The following is a 25,927-nucleotide window of genomic DNA, read 5'->3' on the forward strand; positions in this document are numbered from 1 at the left end:
CACAGTGTGTTATGTTACAGAGCGATAATTTATACGATTTAGTAATAAAAGTCCTTCTTGGCTCAGCATTGCAATTTAATTACGTGTTTCATTTAATTAAGTTTAACGCTGTATGTTAATTTTTTCTCCACCTGGCTTAGTGAAACCCCACCTGTCAGGTATGAAATTCGAAAACAAAACTAATGGTACCGGTACCTGGGATGTCACTCGGGTCGCCTAGGTGGCAATTTTGTTTACAAATCAATGCGCTAACCAGACAACCGCCAGGTGTATACATCCTTAATAACTGATTTATATACACCATACGAATTCCTTGAAACAAAATAATTTTCGATAGTGCTTATCAAGTTGATCAGTGACATCAGGCGCACCGTTAACATTTAGACTCTGTCCTCTGGTTAGTAAAACGTGTTGACAAAATCAGCTTCTTAGAACAATAATTTGCTGTGTAAAATATATGTCGTAACTGATATCTGAATAAGATGTTTATTAGTCGCCGTGGCATAAAGGATTTAGTGTCTGCCTAGTGACCGGGTAGTCACTGGGTCATTTCCCACTGCGGGAGCGTTCTTAAGATATCACCCAAAGACACCAAGTACTGGTTCTACCCAGGGAACGGACTTTAATGCGTTTCAATATGTATTCAGCTTTCCATGCACTACAGATTGAATAAAAAGCTTAAGACTTTTTAAAACGTGTGTGCATATACTTAATTACATAAAACATTATTTTTGTTTAAAAAAAAGAAACCGTTGCGCAATTGGAACATTCGTATTTATCTTTAAACCTGCAAACTTAATCAAATCTTGTTAACCCAATAAAAATAAAGTATGCTATGTATATAACAAAATTAATTAGATACATGTATTTTTAATTTATTCAATTTACGTATTACCCACATTACAAAATTCGGTGAGTATGTAAACAATGTCACAAAACTACTATGGTATCTATCTCACTTGTAAATGTGTGTTTTTTATTACTCTTATATAAAATAAAATTGTGGGGGGCCGTTTTCAAGAGCACTTCAGTCATATCACGCCGGTAAATTAACGGACTTCCACTACACCTGATTTAGCTGGTTTAACTAGTTTTAAGTGCACATTATTATACCAGTAATTGACAATTGTCCATCCTGATCCACATGTAGGGGAATATTGGTCGTGGAAAGAATTTCATGACAAATACCCACACAACTTACATTGCAGGACCAGCGATCGAACCTGCGATCATCGAATGTATGCTCAAATACATGTTAACGCAATCAACTGTATTGTTATAATTACTTCGTAATTTGTTAAAGTTTCCTGAGCAAAAAACAACAACACAAGAATAAAAAATATATCACTTTTCAAAGGCTTCATTCCAGCTGCCTATCCCATAAGACCCTTAAAGCTCCGCCAACCAAATGCAGGCTTCCAGTGATCAAGACTTCCACATGTCGTCTGTCAGCATCTCCAGACGCATGATTTGAATATTTGTATACACCCTCATCACTATTCTGAAGCCCCTGACCAGACTCCACTTTATTGGTCACTTTGGTGTCTGAGATACAGGTTCCATTCATAACTGGCTCATCTGTCCAGTCCCTGTTTATAGAAACTTTGGAGTTGTTGAGTAAATCGCCTTTTCTCAGCTTTTCACTCACTACCCTGTTTTCCTCCCACTTTCGTTTGCATATCCAGTTTATACACTCCGAAATGGACGAGAAAATTAGAGACTGACATTCCGCTTTGTTGCCTGTGGTACCCATCTCCAAGTTGTTACTACCACCTATATTCTGCTGTTGTTGTAAGAGATCATCAAAAGTTTCTTTGTTGGTGACACAGCGCTTGCACTGGCTTTCTTTGGTGACCGTATTGTTTGTTTGATCTGAAAAAAGTGAATAAGCCATATTTCTTGCTGAAACAATAAAACATTAGACACTGCTACTTACCAATGAAAGGAAACTTGATAATAATTTAATGAAAGATAATTTTAACTAACACATTATGTAAATACAGATCTTATTAATACAAAAGAATGATCCAATTCTACATGCTGTGCTAAGAATGTCATTATTTTATTCCCAAACAATGGTAGACAATACAGCATTAACTAGAAACTGATGCTTCCACAAAACATGCTTGCACAAATCCATTAAATACTGTTCAGTGACAAAACTCCAGCTTTAAGTCATACAGACATTTGTAGCTATAGACTAGTGGAATGCTTTATGCCTTCCATTCCATGGCTGCATAACAACAGAATAAATAATTTTAGATATTTTGGCTCCAGTCACAACAAATGTAAATGAACATATATATTCAATCACCAGTTTAAGCATATCATATTAAATAATAACTCAGCAGTGTTCTTTTCGATACAATTTATTCTACAAGCTACTTTATTTAACCATGTACTTTACCTGCACTGAGAGCAATTTCATACGCCAGATTAGGACAAAACAGTGCTGCATCAAAACCACAAGACTGAAAAACAACATGTCAAACTTAACAGTTCATAAAAGTAGCTGGTTAAAGTAGTGTAATTTCGAAAATTGAAAAATTGTGCGACCTACTTTTTTATGCAGGCTACCAAACCCCTTATTCAATAAGCAGGCTACAACGCATTTACAACCAATACTGACAAATTAACACACAAACTTTACATGTATATATATATATAGAACAATATCAAATGAAGCGAGAGAGGCAATGTGCAATTTCATGTTTCCTTCACTCAAAATCTTTACTCTTTTTTCTTGATTTTCAATTTCAATTTAAGTTTGTTTAAGTTAAAGAAACAAACTAAAAACATTTTTATTTCTTAGATAGAAAATAAAATTACACAGAAGTTTGAATTCAAAAGCCGCTACATACCACTAATGGCTTCATCAGAGTGAAGGAATCCCGGTCACCAGTGCAGTTGTATAGGAGAATCCTATAGACACCGTCCCTGAAACAAGGGTTTAACCAAGAATTATAACAAGATAAATAAATACTGGAAATTTGTGATATTGTAGTAACACATGATTTCTATCAGGACGCCTCAGATTTCTTAGGGAAAACAATTCTATTGTTAAATTGCCAATAATTGAAAAAAAAGTTCCTTTAATGCAAAATATTGTAAAGCTTAGAATTGCATAAAATATTGACCAGTCATGTTATAATTGTAATTTGTCATTAAACAAATAAATCTCTTGAGATAAGATTTTCACTTTCTACACATCAGAACTCAAAATTGATGTTTATTTATCTTAAACGTCACTTGCAAGCTCTGGAAATATTTGATATCTTACGATAGAAAAGTCGAGGTGCATAATGTCTCCTATTTTCAAGTCAGTAACTTTAATAGTTTAGTGCCATTTTTGTGTAATATACAACAAATTCACGGCTAAATTTGATTCCAGCTATTAACCTGTAGTTGCTTTTTTCCGCCTCTGTTTCTGTTTTGAACCACTCCACACATTGCTGAAAGTAAACATGAACTCAATGATACCAATACATTTTCTTCTTGTAATCAATGAGAGGAAGAAGATATGTATTTTTCCCCACCCCTACTATTTCCTGAAGAGATACAAGAGGGTCAACTGTAATAACGATTTCAACTTTTGTTTGAAAAATATTGGGCAAGAATATGTAACATAATCCTTGATTTTGCAAAAGAACAAGAATATAAGTATAGGACAACCAATTCATTTGAAAGGTTTATTTGAAAGGATTTCCCCCTAAATATGAACAGCATGTTTCAAAGTGTACCTGTATGCTTTCTACCGTGTGAGCCCCGTCCAGGTAGAAACAGACACCAGAGACATTGATCACCTGGTTCCTGCCAAGCCATACACACTCCTCCAGGCCTGTGTGACACAAACAACCAACAGTTGTTATAATGAACATAATTGTAATGAACTTATTGGCAATAACTTATAACTTAATTGTAATATGTTATAATGCACTAAACTGTTACAAGTTTGAATGCACACAATGGACAATAAATGTAATTAACTTTGCGGTAATAAGTCAGGATTAGTCCGAATGCATCGAACGTAATAAAGTTAGAATGCAAATAATGGTAATAAGTTAGAATGCACTTATTTAGATTGCAATGATAGAAATAAGTTGTAATACATTTAATTATTATAACTTAAATGTTCCTAATGGTAATAAGTTGCAACACACTTTACTAAATTGTAATATTTTATAATGCACCAATCAGTAATAAGTTACAATGCAAATGATAGTAACAAGTGGTAAGGCTCTTAATGGTAATATGTCATAATAATGCTCAAAATTGTATAAGTCAAAATAATGCACTTAATCGTACTAGGTCATAAAAAATCACTTAATGCTAATAAGTTGTAAATCTCTAAATAGTAATACATGAAATTTCTGTTTTTGTGTTATTTTGAAATACTGGTATGTGGTTATTGAGTTATTGCAGTGTTTGTTAATAAAGTTTGTGCAGACGGATGGACAGAGAGACGAACATAAAAGGGGGAGGGATCAGCAAAAGGACAAAGAACAACCTATACATTTCAATATCTAATGCCCTTTTTGCATCATTACGATCTTTAAGTTTTGTTACATTCTTTAAACAAGAGTGCCTGAAATACCCAAAGTCGCTCACCTGAGATAACAAGATATTATTAGGACAAATCTTCTGACCAAGTTTCATGAAGATCGGAAAATATATGTGGCCTCTAGAGTGTTAACAAGGTTTTACTATAATAGCCATATAAGGAAAAATGTCCCGCCCCCTTGCAGCCATGTTTTCAACCAACCGGCATCATTTTTGAACTCATCCAAGATGTTATAGGGATGAATCTTCTGACCAAGTTTCATGAAGATCGGACAGTAAATGTGGCCTCTAGAGTGTTAACAAGATTTTACAATAGCCATATAAGAAAAAATGCCCCGCCCCTTATAGAAGCCATGTTTTTCAAGCAAACATAATTATTTTCGAACTCATCCAAAATATCATTGAGACCAATCTTATAACCAAATTTCATGAAGATTGGACGATGAATGTGGCCTCGAGAGTGTTAACAAGGTTTTACTATAGCCATATATAGCCATATAAGGAAAAATGCCCCGCCCCTGGTGGCCATGTTTTTAAAGTAACCTAAACCATTTTCAAACTCATCCAAGATATCATTGGGTCAAATCTTCGAACCAAGTTTCATGATGATAGGAAAATAAATGTGACCTCTAGAGTGTTAACAAGGTTTTACTATAGCCATTTAAGGAAAAATGCCCCGCCCCCGTGATGGCCATGTTTTTCAACGAACCGGCATCATTTTTGAACTCGTCCAAGATATTATTGGGATAAATCTTCTGACAGAATTTCATGAAGATCGGACTATAAATGTGGCCTCTAGAGTGTTAACAAGATTTTACTATAGCCATATATAGCCATATAAGGAAAAATGCCCCGCCCCTTGGCAGCCATATTTTTCAAGCAAACAAAATCATTTTCGAACTCATCCAAGATATCAATTAGACAAATCTTCTGACCATATTTCATAAAGATTGGACAATAAATGTGGCCTCTAGAGTGTTAACAAGGTTTTATAAAAGCCATATATAGCCGTAAAAGTAAAAATGCCCAGCCCCCTGATGGTCATGTTTTTAAAGAAACCAAAACATTTTTCGAACTCATCCAAGATATCATTGCGACAAATCTTGTGACCAAGTTTCATGAAGATCGGAAAATAAATGTGGCCTCTAGTGTGTTAACAAGGTTTTACTATAGCCATATGAGAAAAAATGCCCAGCCCCCTGGCAGCCATGTTTTTCAACCAACCGGCATCATTTTCGAACTTGTCCAAGATATTATTTGGACAAATTTTCTGACCAAGTTTCATGAAGATCAGACAAAAAATGTGGCCTCTAGAGTGTTAACAAGATTTAACTATAGCCATATAGAGCCATATAAGGAAAAATGCCCCTCCCCTTGGCAGCCATGTTTTTCAAGCAAACGTAACCATTTTCGAACTCATCCAAGATATCATTGAGACCAATCTTCTGACCGAATTTCATGAAGATTGGACAATAAATGTGGCCTCTAGAGAGTTAAGATTAGGGAAATGTTGATGCCGCACAACGCACGACAGACAAAAGGCGATCACAAAAGCTTCCCATGAGCACAACTCAGGTGAGCTAAAAATTGAGTGAATACATGACTACAATGCTTGATTCGCAACTGGTTCAATCCATACTCTGTTTACTCTCCAAGATGAAGTATTGCCAAGAAAAAAAGAAGCAGACTCGAGCGGTCTATATAAGCCAAAGGTTTCAATGTTATTAAACATAAAGATATCAGATAAATTTAAAACCTACCTTTAATGTCATTCTGTGTAAGAGTTATCGGGGAGACAGTGGGGATGTCCATCTGGCTGGCGGAAGCTGTGATAGAAGCTGTGGACTCTGGTACAAGGCTCATATCTGATTGCTCTTGGGGTCGTGATTCATTAGTGATGCACCTCTCTGTTAAATACATAATTTCTTAAAACTAAAACAACATATAAAGGCTAATATATAATAGGCCTTAATTAAATGGTGTTTGAAAAATGCTACACATCTCTGTCAAAAACATACTATAATGAAAGTCAAACAACAAATAAAGAAAAGCACAATAAAACAAATCTAAAAATACAGGTGGATATATGAATACAGTGAATACAATATTTAAATTGGTGGAAATTAAAAGGAAGCAACTATAGAAACGCTCATACCTTTGTATTTCATCATCCAGGTGTGACATAATTGAAGGGCCAGTGCTGCATTCAGTGTCTGGACTGACCCCTTGATTCCCAGCTTCAGGATCCGGTTGTATGCACCAAGGTCTTGGCACTGATGCAATACAGTCTATGGAAGATAGAGCGGCACATTATATTGAGTGAAAATTTTAATATCGCCACTTTCTTATAACATTAAACTAGATTTGTCTGATGACATTCTGCAGGCCTATTCTTCCACTTTGATAATAAATAAACGTTTTCTGTGAATTAAAATAAAACCATAGAACATATTTTAAGTTTTAATTATATTTCTATGTTATGTAGTTTTTTTGTAAACAGTCAGACACCTGCAACTTTAGGGATTATAATAGGCATTGTCTGCCAAATTGCACTTCAGAGTTATGGGCCTTTTTCAGTAACCACACATAATGATCCCAAAGATATGTGTAATTTGGATTGTACAATGATATTTTTAGTTCATACTCAAGAGAAATAATGCTGCTTTATGACAAAACATAGCTATGGATCTCCAATAGTGACCATAAATAAACTCTCAAATGACAGAAGTGAAGTTTTAACACCTTCAAGCTCTGGATTTCATCTTGAAAGCGAACTTAAATCTCAACCACATAAAGGTGAGCTAACAGACAACGTACCCCTTTCTCCAGTGCCCTTTCCGCCAGCACTCTCATGGCTTCCGGAGGTTGCGGAACAGTGAAAGCTGGGACTCCAGGCTGAATATAATAAAATACATCAAGATTTAAATGGGTGCATCAACAATATTTTCCATGAATATATACACTTAATAAGGAATGCATTTTCACACTTTTCACAAATAATTAGTTATACTTTTATCTAATATCCATAATATATGGAGAAAAGCATCAAGAAACAAGAATATCAGTGAAACTGATGGATGCTCCCCGATGATGCGCTGCGATGATGTCAATCTATGTGTTAATAACCACCTAAAAAAAATCTATTATTAGCCTCGGTAACCTTCACCTTAACCCCAGTGACCTCAAATCTCATCAAAAGGTAGAGATCCATGCATGGTACCTACATGGCAAATATGTAAGAGATCGGTAAAGTATTGAAGGCGCTATGAGAAACTGTAACAAAAGCATGAAGGAAAATCTAGTATTAGCCTCATTGACCTTGACTCCAGTAACCTCAAACCTCATCAAAAGGTAGCGGTCCATGCATGGTACCTACAAGGCAAATATGTAAGAGAACGGTAAAGTATTGAAGGCGCTATGAGAAAAGGTAACAAAAGCGTGACAGAAAAATCTATCATTAGCCTCGGTGACCTTGACCCCAGTGACCTCAAACCTCATCAAAAGGTAGAGGTCGATGCAAGGCTCGACTGCACAGGCTCATCAGGACGACACTTAACTCACATGCATTTAGCCCAGTTTCCCGAAAGGCTCATATCTGAAAGCAATGGTCCCAAGAATACCTTGAATATGCCTGCTTTGTGCCAGGCAATCTTGTCTATAGTTGACCCCAGAATGGAGACGTGATCAAGCCCCAAAGATGTCACTCCGCACACCACGGGATTCCTGAACAAAATGGGACGTTATTTAACATCAGCAGCTAAGAAATATTGATCTAAACTATATTTGCACACATACAGACGTAAATTGCAAATTGATTAAAATCTTCTTATCTAATTCCTACTTTTAAGAACTCCATATTAAATAAACATTATAGTTAGTTCATGGGTATAGTAAATATTGCAAACATGAGGAGAGTGATGTCTGCCAAAGTTGACATTACTCATCACTCGGAAGAAATATAGCTATACCCAGAAATACGGCTATAATATTTATTTATTATACCAAACAAACATGCTCTCATAAATAAAATATAATATAGGATAGGAGTTATGAACCCTTCCTCGGGGGAATAATGATAACATAGCAAACCATGAAAACCCACCTCCCTACCTGATCATGTTGGTACAGTCGTACTCCCCTCCGATTCCCACCTCCATGATAGCTACATCCACCTTCTCTTGTAGAAACACATACAGGGACATCACAGTCAGGAAACCAAAGTAGTTGGGCATTGTTCCATCACCAGCATCCTTATGGCATAACAATCAATTTAAATTCCTATGTCACAAAGCAATCAACTGTACATCCCTATATCACAAAGAAATCAACTGTATATGCCTATGTCTCATACGTAATATTCCTGTGTCACACAGCAGTCAAATATTAATTATTGTGTCACACAGCAATCAAATATAAATGCCTATGTCACATAGCAATCAACTTTATATTCCTATGTCATATAACAGTCAACTTTATATTCCTATGTCATATAACAGTCAACTTAATATTCCTATGTCAACTTAGTGTCAAATTTATATTCCTGTCACACAGCAATCAACTGTATATTCATATGTCATATAACAATCATTGTTTACATGTATTCCTGTCACATAATCAACTTCATATTCCTATGTTACATAGCAATCAGCTTTATAATCATATGTCATAAAACAATCAACTTTAAAACTATGAAGGTTGTTATCTTGCTCTGGATTCATAATTTGAGTCAATAAATTCCATAACTCAGAGCAATATTTGCTTACTCGAATATTTCAACTATGTCACAGTCTTAATCAAGGATGTGCTGATCAGTTGAGCGAGTCACGTGACATAGGATGGTAACGTGACAGGAGGAGAGAACTGAGCAGCAACATTGATGATGGTCAGTTTAGCAAGTCATGTGACGTAGGATGGTCACGTGACAGGAGGAGAGAACTGAGCAGCAACAATGCTGATGGTCGGTTTAGCAAGTCATGTGACGTAGGGTGGTCACATGACACGACGAGAGAATTGTACTGAACAACATTGAATATGAGGACAAAATGGGAAATCTTTATATCAACTATATAGAGGATATTTGTTGGATTCGATGGAATATCTGTTTTATATAACGAGTGATCATATAAAATAATATTTTCAAGAGTGGCGCAGCCACAAGTGAAAGATGTATTTTTTATTATCACAAGTCATCAAGTTTAAAAGTTTGAGTGTAGTGGATATAGTGTCTGCCTATCTACTTGGAGGTAACAGCTTTGAGCCCAATTGTGGGAGCGTTCTTTCAATATCCCCAAAGACATCAATTCCTGGTTCTTAGTCCCAGGAAAGTTTTAGTGAGATCAACCCAATAGTTAAAGAGGAGTTGAAAAACACAAGCTTCAACAACGTAAAGACATATGGACAGACAGGTTAGTGCGATACTTAACGCATCCCACACTGTGGGGGGCATACAAATATCATCACGTCCATCAAACTGATTACATGCAAATGTGACCAGTACAATCTTTTTGGAACAAAATTACACTCATAAGATTATAACAATCAGTTTTGCACATTTGTTAAGTGTTTTTACAGATAAGCCTGTGCAGTCTTTATGAAAATATGTGTGTTGTTCTGAGAAAACTGGGCTTAATGCTTGTGCGTAAAGTGCCGTCCCAGATTAGCCTGTGCAGTCCGCAAAGGCTAATCAGGGAAACACTTTCCGCTTTTTTTCTAAGTTTGAAGGAAGTCTCTGCTTACCGAAAATCAAGTTTAAGCGGAAAGGGTCGTCCCTGATTAGCCTGTGCGGCTTGCACAGGCTAATCTGGGACGACACTTTACGCACATGCATTATGACCAGCTTTCACAGTACAAGACACATTTAGTCTAGGCAGAACCTCTTGTCCATGCTAAGCCTATTTTGACTGCACAGGCTAATCTAGAACGACTTTAAGCACATGCATTAAGCAGTTTTCCCAGAGAGAGGCTCATATGATTGTTGCAAACCTTTGTGGAATCCAGCTTATGATAAACTTCCCAGAAATATGAGGCAAACTTTTCAGACTCTATCGGCTGTCCTCCAACATTGAGCCGCTCCCTGACCTCGACAAGATGTGGTGAACTGGCAAAATAAGTAGAGCACAGATTATACCAAAATATTTTTTTAACATCTGTGTGTATTTAAAATGTTTAATTTCTATATATTACTACATTAAATTAAAACAGCAAAGAAAGTTTTAGGATAACATTGAAATGATAAACAATCACTATGTTATCAACATTCTCATTTCTAGGTTTACACAAAATGTTATGCTGCCTAATTAAAAGACTGTGATCTTTACATTTTTTTGGTATATTCACGTTTTAAATAATTTATAGCGTATCTCTGAAATATTTCCATTTTGTCAAGACTTAAAAGCACTATCATTAATTAACAAATGAAACATTGTTCAATACATTTTTTGTACACTTTATAAAACAAGTAATTAGTACGAAACTTTGTTGCAGAAGGACAAAACTCCGAAAACCATAACCACAAATACCTGTAGAAACCAGTCTTGTAGCCATGGTGACGCAGTATACTCTCGCAGTAAGCACATGTTGATCCCTTGCCCTTCGTGCCGCTGATGTGAATCACATTCAGACGACTCATGTCGCTCTCCTGGAATGCAAAACAAAAACATTCCCCATTTTGTGGAAGTACACACACAAATGCACTTTGACCATGTCTCCATTAGGGTGCTCCTGAAAATGCGAAAGTATCAGGACATCGTTTTCCAACTCAACATTACATGATCCTGGTAAGAAAGAAACTGTAAAAATTATATTGCTGAAAAAAACATTTAGGACTTCCTCAATGCCTGAAAAGGTTTAATACAAGCTGGTTTGAATAAACGTATATGCAAATGCACATAGCAGCCATTCCCTGATATTTGAAAATTCTTATGTTGCAAAAACCCTAGTACTTTACCAGAATTTTCTTGTGGATTTTGAAACATTATTCTGTAACAAGGGCTGTTTGTAAATCATGCGTGCCCCACATAAGGGTTGTCAGTTGTAGTGGCAGCCATTGTGTGAATACATTTTTGTCACTGTGACCTTGACCTTTGACCTAGTGACGTGAAAATCAATAGGGGTTACCTCCTAGTCATGATCAATGTACCTGTGAAGTTTCATGATCCGAGGCTAAATTATTCTTGAGAAATCATCAGGAAACCATTTTACTGTTAACAGTCACTGTGACCTTGTCCTTTAACATAGTGACCTGAAAATTAATAGGGGTCATCTGCCAGTCATGATCAATGTACCTATGAAGTTTCATGATCCTAGGCGTAAGCATTCTTGAGTTATCATCCGGAAACTATTTTACTGTTTCAAGTCACTGTGACCTTGACATTTGACCTAGTGACCTGAAAATCAATAGGGGTCCATCTGCTAGTCATGATCAATATACCTATGAAGTTTCATGATCCTAGGCGTAAGTATTGTTGAGTTATCATCCAGAAACCATTTTACTATTTCGAGTCACTGTGACCTTGACCTTTGACCTAGTGACCTGAAAATCAATAGGGGACATCTGCAAGTTATGATCAATGTACCTATGAAGTTTCATGATCCTAGGCATAAGCGTTCTTGAGCCAAAACTATCTAGTGGACGGACAGACGGACGGACCAAAGGACGGACCGACATAAGCAAAACAATATACCCCTCTTCTTCGAAGGGGGGCATGATAAGTAATGTGCAATAATTGTATAGTGATGTACTTTCCTTTCTCTGCTTTAAATAAAATACAACTCGACTAATTTGCAATCTCTTACCTGAATAGTTTTTGGTATAAAAACAACGCAATAAACAAGAGGGCCTGAAAGGCCCAAAGTCGCTCACCTGAGATGACAAGATATTATTGGGACAAATCTTCTTACCAAGTTTCATTAAAATCGGAAAATAAATGTGGCCTCTAGAGTGTTAACAAGGTTTTACTATAGCCATATAAAGGAAAATGCCCCGCCCCCTGGCATCCATGTTTTTCAACCAACTGGCATCATTTTCAAACTCATCCAAGATATTATTGGGATAAATCTTCTGATTAAGTTTCATGAAGATCGGACAATAAATGTGGCCTCTAGAGTGTTAACAAGATTTTACTATAGCCATAATTAGCCTTATAAGGAAAAATGCACCGCCCCCTGATGGCAGCCATGTTTTTCAAGCAAACATTACCATTTTTTAAATCATCCAAAATATCATTGAGACAAAACTTCTGAGCAAATTTCATGAAGATCCGAAAATAAATGTGGCCTCTAGAGTGTTAACAAGGTTTTACTATAGCCATATAAGGAAAAATGCCCAGCCCCATGGCAGCCATGTTTTTCAACCAACCGGCATCATTTTCGAACTCGTCCAATATATTATTGGGATGAATCTTCTGACCAAGTTTCATGAAGATCAGATCATAAATGTGGCCTCTAGAGAGTTAACAAGATTTTACTATTGCCATATATTGTAGCCATATAAGGAAAAATGCCCCGCCCATTGGCAGCCATGTTTTTTAAGCAAACGTTACCATTTTGGAAGTCATCCAAGATACCATCGAGACCAATCTTCTGACCAAATTTCATGAAGATTGGACAATAAATGTGGCCTCTAGAGTGTTAACAAGGTTTTACTAAAGCCATATAAGGAAAAATGCCCCGCCTCCTGGCGGCCATGTTTTTCAACCAACTGGCATCATTTTCAAACTCTTCCAAGGTATTATTGGGATAAATCTTCTGATTAAGTTTCATGAAGATCGGACAATAAATGTGGCCTCTAGAGTGTCAACAAGATTTTACTATAGCCATATAAAGCCATATAAGGAAAAATGCCCCGCCCCCTGATGGCAGCCATGTTTTTCAAGCAAACATTACCATTTTCGAACTCATCCAAGATATCATTGAGACCAATCTTCTGACTTAATTTCATGAAGATTGGACATTAAATGTTGCCTCTAGAGTGTTAACAAGGTTTTACTATAGCCATATAAGGAAAAATGCCCCGCCCCCTGATGGCAGCCATGTTTTTTGACCAACCAGCATCATTTTCGAACTCATCCAAGATATTATTGGGTTGAATCTTCTGACTAAGTTTCATGAAGATCGGACAATAAATGTGGCCTCTAGAGAGTTAACAAGATTTTACTATAGCCATATATAGCCATATAAGGAAAAATGCCCCTCCCCTTGGCAGCCATGTTTTTCAAGCAAACGTTAATCCATTTTCCAACTCATCCAAGATAACAAGGCAAATGTTGATGCCGAACAACGCACGACGGACGACGAACAAAAAGCGATCACAAAAGCTCACCATGAGCATATTGTGCTCAGGTGAGCTAAAAATTATACTATGGGAGTGCCCATCATATGTGTCCTCACATGCTTTATTATGAGAATATTTCGTCACCATCAAAATATATCGTATGTTAATATTTGATTTACACGCAGTTTTCTTTTGACACATTTAAATCACACTTTCACAGCCGCGTCATGGGAAAATTGGTCAAACGCGTTTTGGCCATCGAATCTTAAGACCAATATGTGCATTTGCGCAGTCTGGTCAGAGATGATGCTGTCGTTATAAAATCAACCAATGTGTTATGGTCTCATTATGTATCTCCTACCCAGTCTGAGAGATGCGCAGGCTGAGTCGACAACACATAAGATGGGCGCATATGGGATAAGACCCATTTTTGCATGACAAGGGTCATTAAAAATCTCATCGCGAATTGTAAATAGCAAATTTTAGCACAAAATTCTATTCAAATTAGCAAACTTGTAAATAACGGCAGCCTATCCAGGCGTTTAGGAACAATTTCTAGACGTGCTGACCATGTACGGCAAACATTTGTGGTTGGATAATTTAACGATTTTCCTCTTTTTGTGACACTATTCTATTTGTTTGTTTTCTCATCTTGAAAGCAAAACAGTGTTTGTCAATATTTAATTATATATTCCCCCGAACGATTTAGATAACGAGTACTGACCCTGAAATTCTGCGAGTTGGATTTTAACAGGTAATTATAACTGGGAAACAATTTGTGTCATTTGAACATATAGAGAGTAGTCCGAAATTTCTTAATGATACATCCTTTGCGCTGAGCACGACACAGTGTGCAAAGACTTATCAACGTTTACCTGTCTTAAGCACAAACTCATGCAAATGGTACCATTAAAGCAAGAAATAGTTGCTTTTTATTTACTTTGTTATTCTTGCTTATGCTCTATCCACCATATTGGAAAACTGTGGTAATGTTGTCCACTAAAAGTGTCACTATCGGTTAGGTCGCAGAACACCAATCTTTTGCACATAGTGATATTTGATGTAACATAAGTTGATAACGATGTCAAACATTTACACTGTTCCTATTTTCAAAATGAAAATATTAGCAAGAATAGAGTGTTGAAACATCTTCATGCTTTTGTAGATTACATGCACAGGATAACCACCGTTGGCTGCCATTCAGGTAAATTTAATGTGTTTTTGAAGTTAATTCATCGCTTTCCTTAATTGGTAATGAATGATATCTGTTTAGTGATGCTCAAGGAATCTCTGCACAGAACTGCGATTGCATTTATGAAAGGGTGCATATGGGAGTACATTAATATGGACTACCCGTGAAGGGTGGTATAATAGCGAGCTCAAAGAGCAAGCCGCAGGCTTGCGCGAGGCCAGCTATACGGTAACATGAGTATTTTACTTTACAGGTTGTTGTTTTGAAAAGTTTGGAAACTGGAACGGGAAATTTTCAAAGTAAATAACCGGCGTCTCCTGAATGATCATAAGGATAAAATAGATAACGAGAGCTGTCAGAGGACAGCGCGCTCGACTATTTGAGTGCTTGACAGTATAACGTAAGCCATCATGGGGAAATAGTTCAAATTATTCAATAAGGTCACGGTAATAGTTAAAGTATATTTTCTACAATCTATTGAACATTTGTCAAGACATAAAACAAACTAATAAGATTTTATTTCAAGTTTGATAGCAATAGCTTGGGTTGGAAGTTTGGATGGTCCTTCAAAAATAAAGTTAATAAATATTTTCAAAAATTATTTTTTTTGGGGGGGGGGCAGGGATTCTGGGTTGGAGCTTGGGGTATTGTTTTGGTGGAGTCCATTGTGGTCATGTAAGTGTTGTGTTGTTTTGTCAAAGTATTAATAAAATCTGATCATAAATAAAGAAGTTATGGCAATTTAACTAAAATTTAATATTTTGACCTTGAGAGCCAATGTCATTCAAAGGTCACTTGAACTTGCCAGTTACAGTACCCTCGTGATAATAAGTAAATATTTTAAGACTGACAGCAATCGCTTTGATACTTTAGAAGTCAAGTGGATGTAAACACAAAATTTAACTAAATATTCAGTTACTAAGACAAAAAAGGGCCAAAATTCTTACAAAATGCTTGATACAGTTGTCTGCTTTTGTTTATAGATTGGGGTCATATTGGTAAAGAAGTTTGCAAAATATGAAAGCAATATTTCAAGGGACATTGACAATATTTTAGATGGTATGCAAACTTTAACATAGATTTAACAATAATATGCATATTCTATATGGAAAAGCTTTAACATAGAATATAATTCTAAGTGAAAAATGACCATAAATCTTACAAAATGCTAAATACAGTTGTCTGCTCTTGTTTATAGGTTGGGGTCATGTTGGTAAAGAAGTATGCAAAATATTCAAGCAATATGTCAAGGGACATAGGAAATAATGGGGGTGCATGGTACGCAAACTTTAACATTTGCACAGTGACGCCAGGGTGAGTTACTAAGGAGAGCTCCACTATATATATTTCATATATAATAGTCGAGCTAAAAATTGCTTCATTGACAATTTGATTTGTAAGAACTTCGATGAATATGATAGGATTTGGATTTTTTTAAATTTGGGACCAAAATTTGACCCCATTCCCAACCTTAAAAAGGATATTTTTTCACTAGCTAAATTTCTCAATGGCATATGTATTAATTTTTAAATCAATCTCAACTTTTAGTTAATCTCCCTATCTGACTGTATAAGTTAAACCTCCTTAAATACAATATTAAAAGCACATTATCAATTTTAAAGTATTTGTTAGCAAAAAAACATCAACACAAATCTGCCAAACGTCACAATTGCACGATTTTTTCCCTCTGATTGAAAGGGCCACAGCCCAATCCTCAAATGTTGCAAAAAAACACTGGACATTTCCCTTTACCTAGACTTTGTTTGTGAGACAAACACATATAATTGATAATGTCTTTGAATGAGATCTTGAAAACACTCCCAGTGTTTGGATTAAATCCATGATTACAAGACTGAAACCATACCCACCACACGACCTTGACCTTATATTTAGTTACCTGTATTCCAACACGTGAGGCGTAGTTCAGCATACGGGGAATATTCAGGTGGGCATTCTTGTCTCGTTCCTGTCGGATTTTCTCAATGGTCTGTGCATTGGTCTGCAGCGTGTTCAACATCTTCACGGCATCCTGGACAACAAAACGTATGCTCTGCAATCTACCTGTTATCTTTAAAAGCTACAGCTTGTGGTAAGAAATAATCATGTTAAAGAAATTTTAATTTGAAAGAGTGACATAAATTAAGGAATTGTTTACGTAGGATTAATAAAACTTTTAAATGCATACATTTCATATCAAAATGAACAATCCATGAAACTTTTTAAGCAATTGTGCCAATTGCAAATGACTAAATTCAATGGATGAAACCAAACTAACATTTTTTATTTTGATTCACATTCATAGTCATAGATAAATTAAAAAGACCGGTGGTTAAAACAGCGCCCTCACACTTCTTTGGGGGAAAGGGGTTTTTTTGGGGGGGGGGGGAATTTTTCCCCAAAAAGGGGAAAAAAGTATACTTTTCAGGTGGGGGACTGCCGCCGATTTTCGGCGGCAGATTTAATAGATTGAGGGCCCTGTTAAAATAATGTTCTCAAAAAGACTCAGGTGAGTTGATTGTTGAATCATGGATGATATTGAGATGGTTTAGATGCACTTTAAAGCTCCAGTCCCATGGACAAATAAGCACTGATGGATCTGGCAGTCCCGCCTCCTTCGGATACACCGAGAGCATGATCAGGGCCCATCTGTGGAATTCAGGGATGCTTTGGCGTAAACAGACTTTTAAAGAATATCACCCTGGTGACAACAAGGCATCAACAAACAAACAAGAGGGCCTGAAAGGCCAAGTCACTCACCTGAGATAAAAAGAAATGACCTGTTCTTTGCAGCCAAAGATATCAATAGAACAAATGTTCTAACCAAGTTTCATGAAGAATGAACAACAAATGGCCCCATGGCGGAAATGTTTTTCAACAGACTGGAACCATTTTTGAACTCATCCAAGATATTATTGGAACAAATTCTTTGACAAAGTTTCATGAACATCCAACAATAAATGTGGCCTCTACAGTGTTAACAAGGCAAATATTCATGACGCACAACGGAAGACAAGACAATTGACAAAAGGTGATCACAAAAGTTCACCATGAGCAAAAAATATGCTCATAAAGATTGTCACCATGTGTGAAGATTAGCAAGTGTCATTCAGATTGAACTAAAACTATGACTAAAGTATTCACAATGCTTTACTATAAACAACTGTGGTAGTGCTGTCTCGTTTGCTTACGCAAGTGAATCGGTCACGGGACAGTTACGAGTTATGTAACATTGTGAGAACTTATGTTATACGGAAATATTTATAGAGCCTAATTAAAGAACGCTTATTTCTAACACACTTACTGGTTGTAATTCAATTAACTAAAGGCGTCCAGTCAGATACGCCTGATAACACTCAAAGAATTAATATATAAGTGAAAACAAAAGCAGCTTTAATGAAAATAACTAACTTTAGTCTAAAGAATCTACGCATCATTAAAATGAACATATAGCAAATACCTTAATAAATGTAAAAAGAAGTTCACAATCTGTCAAAAATACTGATATAACTAGAGCTTTGTCACAGACTTACGAATACCCCCACATGCCGCATTGACACAGAATACTTTGCATGTTGTCTTCACAAAAAACAGCAGGCACAATGCCTTATGTTTAAAATGCACTAAGTGACACCGTGACCTGGTTTTTTACTCTGCATGGCCCATGTTCAAACTTGACCTACACATCATCTAGATACACTGAATATGCACTGGTGAAGATCGGATGAAAACTACTTGAATGAGAGAGCAGACACCATGCTGAATGTGTAAAACGTACTAAGTGACCCAGTGACCTACTTTTTGATCCGGCATGACCCATATTCAAACTTGACCTAGACATCATCTAAATACAACTTCTGACCAAATTTGGTGAAGATCAGATGAAAACTACTTGAATTAGAGAGCGGACACCATTATCAATTTTAAAACGCACTAAGAGACCTTTTGACCTAGTTTTTGACCTGCCATGACCCATGTTTGAATTTGGCCTAGACATGATCTAGATACAATTTCTGACCAAGTTTGGTGAAGCTCAGATCAAAACTACTTGAATTAGAGAGTGGACAACATGCTGAATGTTTAAAACGCACTAAGTGACCCCGTGACCTTGTTTTTGACCCGGCAAGGCCCATGTTCGAACTTAGCTTAGATATCATCTAGATACAACTTCTGACCAAGTTTGGTGAAGATCGGATGAAAACTATTTAATTGAGAGAGCGGACGAAGACTGACCGACAGACCGACGGACCGACAAGCTCACTCCTATATACCCCCCTAAACTTCGTTTAAATATTATTTACTGTTAGTCTAGAAGTTGCTTCAAAAATTTAGTTTATAAAATAAGTCTTACTTAATCTAAAGAACACAATTTATGGAGAGTGGAAAACTCCAGTGACTCAAATGTAAAAATAAGAAGAATTTACAAAAGTTATTTCAATCAAAAGAGTCTTTCTAATTTAGAAAATGCCAAATAACAAGGTTGCAATGGTTAAAGTTTCATAGCACAGTAGTCTGCTAAATACACCAAAACACAGTAGGTTAACTTGGCTTATCAGATAAGATCACAGATAAGGCTCTACAGTGCATTAGTACATGTACAGTTATTTTATGACATAGGTTTATTAAATTGCATGCAAACTACTGTCTTTATGTACATCACACTTTATAAAAGAAGTCCCAGGTTTATACAAGGGAGTTAACTATTAGAAATCATGTACAGGTTATCTTTCTTTAACATTATGGCTTATCACAACTTGAAATATTTTCACTATATACATATAGTGAAAACTGCCCCACCCCCTGGCAGCCATGTTTTTCCACTGATCTGGACCATTTTTGAACTCAACCGTCATTTCCAGAAAACACATGTTCTGACCAAATTTCATGAAGATTGGACCAAAAATGTGACTTCTAGAGTGTTCAGATGTTTTCACTATATACATATAGAGAAAACTGCCCCGCCCCCTGGCGGCCATGTTTTTTCACTGATCTGGACCATTTTCGAACTGATCCGAGATATCAATGAAACCAATGTTTTGACCAAGTTTCATGATTATTGGGCAATAATTGTGACTTCTAGAGTGTTCACAAGGTTTCTCTATAGCCATATAAGGAATACTGCCCCGTCCCCTGGCAGCCATGTTTTTCAACGGACGGGAACCATTTTGAACTCAACCAACATATCATTTAGACAAACATTTTGACAAAGTTACATGAAGATTTGGCATCAAATGTGACTTCTACAGTGTTCACAAGGTTTTTCTTTTTTTTTACCTTATTTTTGACCCAGCATGACCCAGTTTCGAACTCAGTTGAGGTATCAATGGGACAAATGTTCTGACCAAGTTTCATGAAGATCAGACAATAAATGTGGCCTCTAGAGTGTTCACAAGGCAAAATGTTGACAACGGACGACTGACGAAGGACAAAAGGCGATCACAAAAGCTCACCATGAGCACGTTGTGCTTAGTTGAGCTAAAAAGAGCAGAAGAATGCAATCACAGTGACCACACAGACTTTCCAGGACATTTCCAACACAGTTATGTACAATAACAGACCAATACAGCAAAGACACCAGCAGCACCTGATAAAAACAGACCAAAATGGCATCTACATGCACCATCCTGGACCTACAAGAAAACAAAACAGGCGAACATAGCAGCCATACTGATCAAAGACGATCTTCCCCAGAGTACCAATAGACTGTGTGCAATAAGGTTCAATTTTGGTGATTCCATCTTTTTGCAATCAGACCCAAAAAGTGTAGCCTCATATTTTGTGTACAAAGCTAAAACATCAAAATGCAAGCCAACATGAAATGTCATGTCATAATAGGCCTTCCAGTTAACAAAAGGTCGTCCCAAATTGTGTATTTGGCACGAGGCGGGACTGTCTGATCCTTAATAATGTACAATGGGATTGGTTATTTGTCATTCTGTAAAGGTTGAGGATCAGGTATGCCCAACACTCTATTGTTGATGGTTTTCTTCAGCTCACTGTTGTTTAACACTTGATCTATTGGTTCTTACTTCCTCTGTAGACCATTACCTAGGCCATGAGAATTATGGAATAGAAACCATCCTATGCAAAAGCTCAGTTGTGCAGCTGCAATCCATTGCCAAACTACTTGGAAACGTTTTTCCACTCGTCTGGTGTTTCAAGACAGTGAACTAGTTTGTCAGCAAAGTCAACAAGTAATTCGCATAGCAGACCTGACGGATGATCTTGGAGATGGTGTTGTGTGCAACCCGGTAACCATACATCAGAGAGTGGTAGCTGTTCCCTGTGGCTAGATACCACAATGTTATTGCCCACTTCATGCCAGTTGTCAGAGGCTTCCTGTAGTTTGACCTCTTTGGCTTAATTCTGTGCCCAATGCATGTCAAGATCTCTTAACATATCTGATAGTTAATGTGCAGCAAATTTAAGAAACCCATACTGGCTTCTTTCTTCAGTTTGTCCTTCAGTGGTGCACATCGACCCAGGCCTGGTCTTCTGGTGAGCCATTTTCTGACCCAGATGGTTGGCCTTTTCATTCTATTCACCCTCGTATTTACAATCTGTTTCACCACTTCCCTAATTCTCTGTTGTAGCTTCATTTTAGCAATCAGGATACTGATTACAACCTGAGCTTAATGTTCAGTATAAGTTGGCATCTCATCGCCATGGCAGCTTGTCCTCATTTGTCATCTCATTGTCTATGTTGTATTATTGGTAGCCCAGACAAAAGTGAATAAGTGAATTTCAAATTTCCACTGAAATCCTGAGTCTTGAGAAAACCGTATACCTGCCTGCTGTCTAAAATTTGTTTCCATACTGGCAAGACGTACACAGTCGCAACCAAGGCATAGATACTCCCCGATCGCTATATTGCAGCTGCACAAACCATTCTGCCATCTTCCCAGAAAATCACAGATCAACATAGCAGTTTTGAGCTTCTCAAAGCTGCTGTGTTGGCCTCCCGAAGCCTCAAAGCCATTCTCCTAGGTTCCAGTACCTACAGGGATCAAAACTGAGCTTCACATCATCTACACGGTTCATATGCCGGATTGTACCAGATATGATCAGTGTAATGACTCAGCATCTGTATAGGAATGGAGCTTTACAGTGACTTACTTCAGTGGGCGCCCACTTGTCTATGATGGCTTAAAATTCCTAAGGGCAAGTTATTTTCACAAGCAGGTGGCATGTCAGACTAATCCTTTTATCATAGTGACATTACTATAATTGTTCCTTTCTGTGAAGTAAAAGTCATTATCTGCTATGGGTAAATATCAATGTTTGACCATTTGATTTAGTTTCTTAATGTGTATGCTATTAGCCAATCAAACTGTGGTCTGTAAAGAAATCAATCCTACATGGTGAACATGGAATCACAAACAAAAGACAATGGTTTTTCTAATATTTATTTGCCAAACTTGCATTTATTAAGCCCAAATTGCATTGATTGACAGAGATGTAGAAAAAGGACCACACAAATTAACATTCTGAACCTCATGAAAACAATGCTGGAAGAAGAATAAAAGGTAACACTATCATTAGTTACGGTGAATTTAATAAGCCTCTATTTTGATGAAAATAGTGTTTGGACAGAATAGAATATAAACATTGTTGAATCATGCAAAAGCAGTTCTTTGAAGCTTTTTTCCCCTAATTCTAAATTGTAACATTCTAGAGTAAAAGTATTGGAACTGATCCTAAAATTAATAAAACATATTAAATTATTCATGTAGAATATTTGGAAAAAATTATGCATAAGTTGTAATTACGCTTGAACCTCTAAGCAAGTGGATGTCAAATCCTTCAGTAATCCCCTGTTAAATCAATAAATTATGTTCTAATTAAGACATTTCAAAGTGTTAACCCATTACCACTTAGATACATATTTTGACGACTTTGTAGTCCCTTAGAAATTACATTTAATTATAGAATTTTCTTACAAGATTCAAGTTTTAAAGGCTTCATATCCAAGCCTTGGATACGGATGAAACAGCAAACAGCATAACACATGAACAGGCTGTGAGTTTCTCGCAGGCTGTTCTGGTTCTGTGCTGTTTGCACATAGCCATTTTTACTGTGCCCAGGAGTGGGAAAGAGTTAATCTGTGAAAAGGTCTCTAAATAACAGACTAATAAAATAACAGCTTAAGAGAATAACAATCTAAACACATAATAAGTTCTAACCTAATTCATAGTACAACTAACTTCACATCATCACTGATTTATATGTTAATTATTCTTAACTTAAGTGTAACAGTAATCGTTCATTCAAGATAGGTATACTTCTAACAATTTAAATACAAATACAATCAAAGTACAGCTATTAAAATTTAAAAATAAATGTAAAAGAAGCTATGTGTTGAATAAAATTTTACTTACTTCGTAACTCATTTTATCAATTTAAGATATTCAAGCCCACTGTCAACAATGTGTTTACCAAATGAAGCATTCTAGATTGTGAACATTATGTGATTATATAGGTAAGAAAGCCCGATGAAACAGGATACAACTAACCACCTATCAACGGTTACCTTTTCACAGAGGACATTGGTTGGTTTTGGTAGATTATCCACTTTAATTCAGAAGTGATAAGAGAAATTAATTTTTCTGAGTGGATCAAAATTGATAATTTACCTAAAAGAAACACATTTTTTGGTTCATTTAAAGCTTTTTCACCTTTTCAGAACAATTTCTAAATGGATTTACATTTTTGTGGAAATCATAGCGTCATCATTTCACAATAAATTTACCAATTTTGAATAATCTACACTAATTTTAATATCTAGAACAAGAGCTTTAAAATCTTTCACAGATGAACAACAAAGTTATGGTCCGCTTGTTCCTGCCCGCCTGCCCACCAGCCCACCCGCCCGCCAACTTTTGCCAATCTAATAACAAATTGTTTTTCTTCGAAAAACCTTGTTAAAAATCACAAAGACATATTTGAAGTTTAAATATGTGCAGTATAATAAGTTTAAGTAAGCTAACAGCTGATAATGTTTACATTAAAACATTAAAACAAGAACTTTGACCAGCATACCAAGAAATTAGATTATCAAAACTGTCTCAAATAAATTTAGGTGAACTAAATTCACATATTAGCAATCTACACAGAAAATAACAGTGTACTTGCCTGGAGACCTTTACCTCAACCAGAGCATTTAGCAGCAGCTAGCAGGACAGGGTGTTCAACAGGCCCTTTCCCCTTTAGAGAATTTCTTTTAAAATGATCCAAGTTCCCCTAATTTCAAGCTTACTTTTATGTGGATTTGTTTTGCATTTTTCAGTGTTGTCCATATTTTTTCCAAAAAAAAGGAGGCCAAGCCCTATCCTAAAATCAAGAAAAAAGCCCTGGCTAACATAAACGCTGATCTTTTTCTTGATTGTGATTGTGATGTTCTCATTTACGTTGTAAAAAATGACCATGATAGTATTATTTCTCATACTGGTATTTGTTAATTGCTGCATGCATTGAATCATGACACATTCCAACTTAATCATCAACAGAGTAAAACATTTTTTTTTAAATATTTTGAAAAGACAACAAAAATTAGAATAAAACATTGATAGGACTGAAATTAATATAAATGTGACATTATTGCAAGACAAAATATAACACTTATAATAATGTGCAGAAGATCACTATAACTGCAGTTGTCGTTTTAATAATCTACATTCAATCTCCTTTATTTGTCTATCGGACCCTCCATCAGCACAGTTCACACAAGTTAACAGAGATAAAAGTGTCATTACAAACATGGGGAGTGTATGTAGAGTTAACATAAATGAATCCTGTTTACCGAGAAAGAAGTTACATAATACTAAAAACATGTTTCTGTACAACAACATCCGGCTATATTCCTCAACATGCATACATGATGCTTTATATCCTGCTTCAAACTAAACAAGAGCTTGTCATAAACATGACTCTACCTCCAAATAATCTATGTTCAAGGGCAAATTAATCAGGAAATGGTTAATAAATCTTGTCTTAAACGTTATGCAGCGATTTTTTTCTTTTTTTTATTAAGTACAGAAAAACATTTGTATCCCAATGGGGAAAAAAACTAAAAATTTTCCACGATTGTCTTGCTGTCAGAGAAAAAATCCCGATTAAAGATTTAAAAAAAACAAACAATTATTTTTTGTGAGAAAATAAAATGCATCTTTAAGTAAATGTCCTAATGCAGCTCTATATGGCTTGAACCTAAGTCAATATAATATTTGACAACTTTACAGCACTTACTTATCAATTTTAAAGTATTTGTTAGCAACAAATAAAAAACACCTATTTTCCAATCTGAACATTCCATGACAAGAATTTCCAAATTTTTGTTTTGTTTGTACTAATTTTTTCCTATTGGGCTGGTACCGGTACTTTTCCAAATTGGGCCAAAAGAATCACTGGTTATGTCATCTAAACTTCATGACAGTGACAACCCGCAAGTTTCGATTTAATACAAACTTCATTGAGAAATGTGATAGATATTTCGATCTTTAATCATAGACATTTTAAAACAACTTTATACATTTTTAGAACATTCTGCCATGCTCATGGCTAAGGTCGAGGGCACAATACTACGAAAAGTGTGGATCATTTGTTAAAATGAAAGGTGATAAAAGAGTATTGAACTTTATACTTATCTTAGCATGAATAGATATTTATTTTATTTCAAAGTTAAAAATTTATTTAATAATTTTCAAGCTTGATTGTTCTGTAAGCCATAACCATTTTAAACACTTAAAGGCCCGTGAACATTCAAAATTTAACGAATATTTCCCTACAATATTTCGAAAAATAAAGTTAGCACACAAAAATCAATGTTCCTTATAGCAATAGCCAAAATTTCATCGCTACATGTGGTCTGGTAACTTAAATTTAACAAGATACAAAATGCTTTTTTGTTT

The 25,927-nt window shown here is 36.0% G+C and overlaps 1 protein-coding gene across 3 annotated transcripts in view; it reads right to left on the reverse strand.

Moving 5' to 3' along the window:
* Positions 1-854: 854 nt before the first annotated feature.
* Positions 855-25,927, reverse strand: part of LOC127837512 (folylpolyglutamate synthase, mitochondrial-like) — a 41,224-nt gene continuing 16,151 nt past the window's right edge. For 2 of the 3 annotated variants that reach the window (XM_052364665.1, XM_052364662.1), the window contains exons 2-14: positions 16,921-17,052; positions 11,079-11,197; positions 10,543-10,657; positions 8,671-8,810; positions 8,181-8,283; positions 7,378-7,455; positions 6,716-6,848; positions 6,321-6,467; positions 3,741-3,838; positions 3,400-3,452; positions 2,862-2,937; positions 2,408-2,471; positions 855-1,872 (exon numbers count right to left, since the gene is read on the reverse strand). In XM_052364665.1, the coding sequence (XP_052220625.1) occupies positions 1,361-1,872; positions 2,408-2,471; positions 2,862-2,937; positions 3,400-3,452; positions 3,741-3,838; positions 6,321-6,467; positions 6,716-6,848; positions 7,378-7,455; positions 8,181-8,283; positions 8,671-8,810; positions 10,543-10,657; positions 11,079-11,197; positions 16,921-17,040 (1,758 nt within the window). In that variant the 5' untranslated portion in view covers positions 17,041-17,052 and the 3' untranslated portion in view covers positions 855-1,360. Of the gene's footprint in view, positions 1,873-2,407; positions 2,472-2,861; positions 2,938-3,399; positions 3,453-3,740; positions 3,839-6,320; positions 6,468-6,715; positions 6,849-7,377; positions 7,456-8,180; positions 8,284-8,670; positions 8,811-10,542; positions 10,658-11,078; positions 11,198-16,920; positions 17,053-23,398; positions 23,520-25,927 lie in introns of those variants that run through there. The other variant, XM_052364664.1, reaches the window with a different exon arrangement.

This window comes from Dreissena polymorpha, chromosome 7 (assembly GCF_020536995.1).
Source record: "Dreissena polymorpha isolate Duluth1 chromosome 7, UMN_Dpol_1.0, whole genome shotgun sequence".
Lineage (NCBI taxonomy): Eukaryota > Metazoa > Mollusca > Bivalvia > Myida > Dreissenidae > Dreissena > Dreissena polymorpha.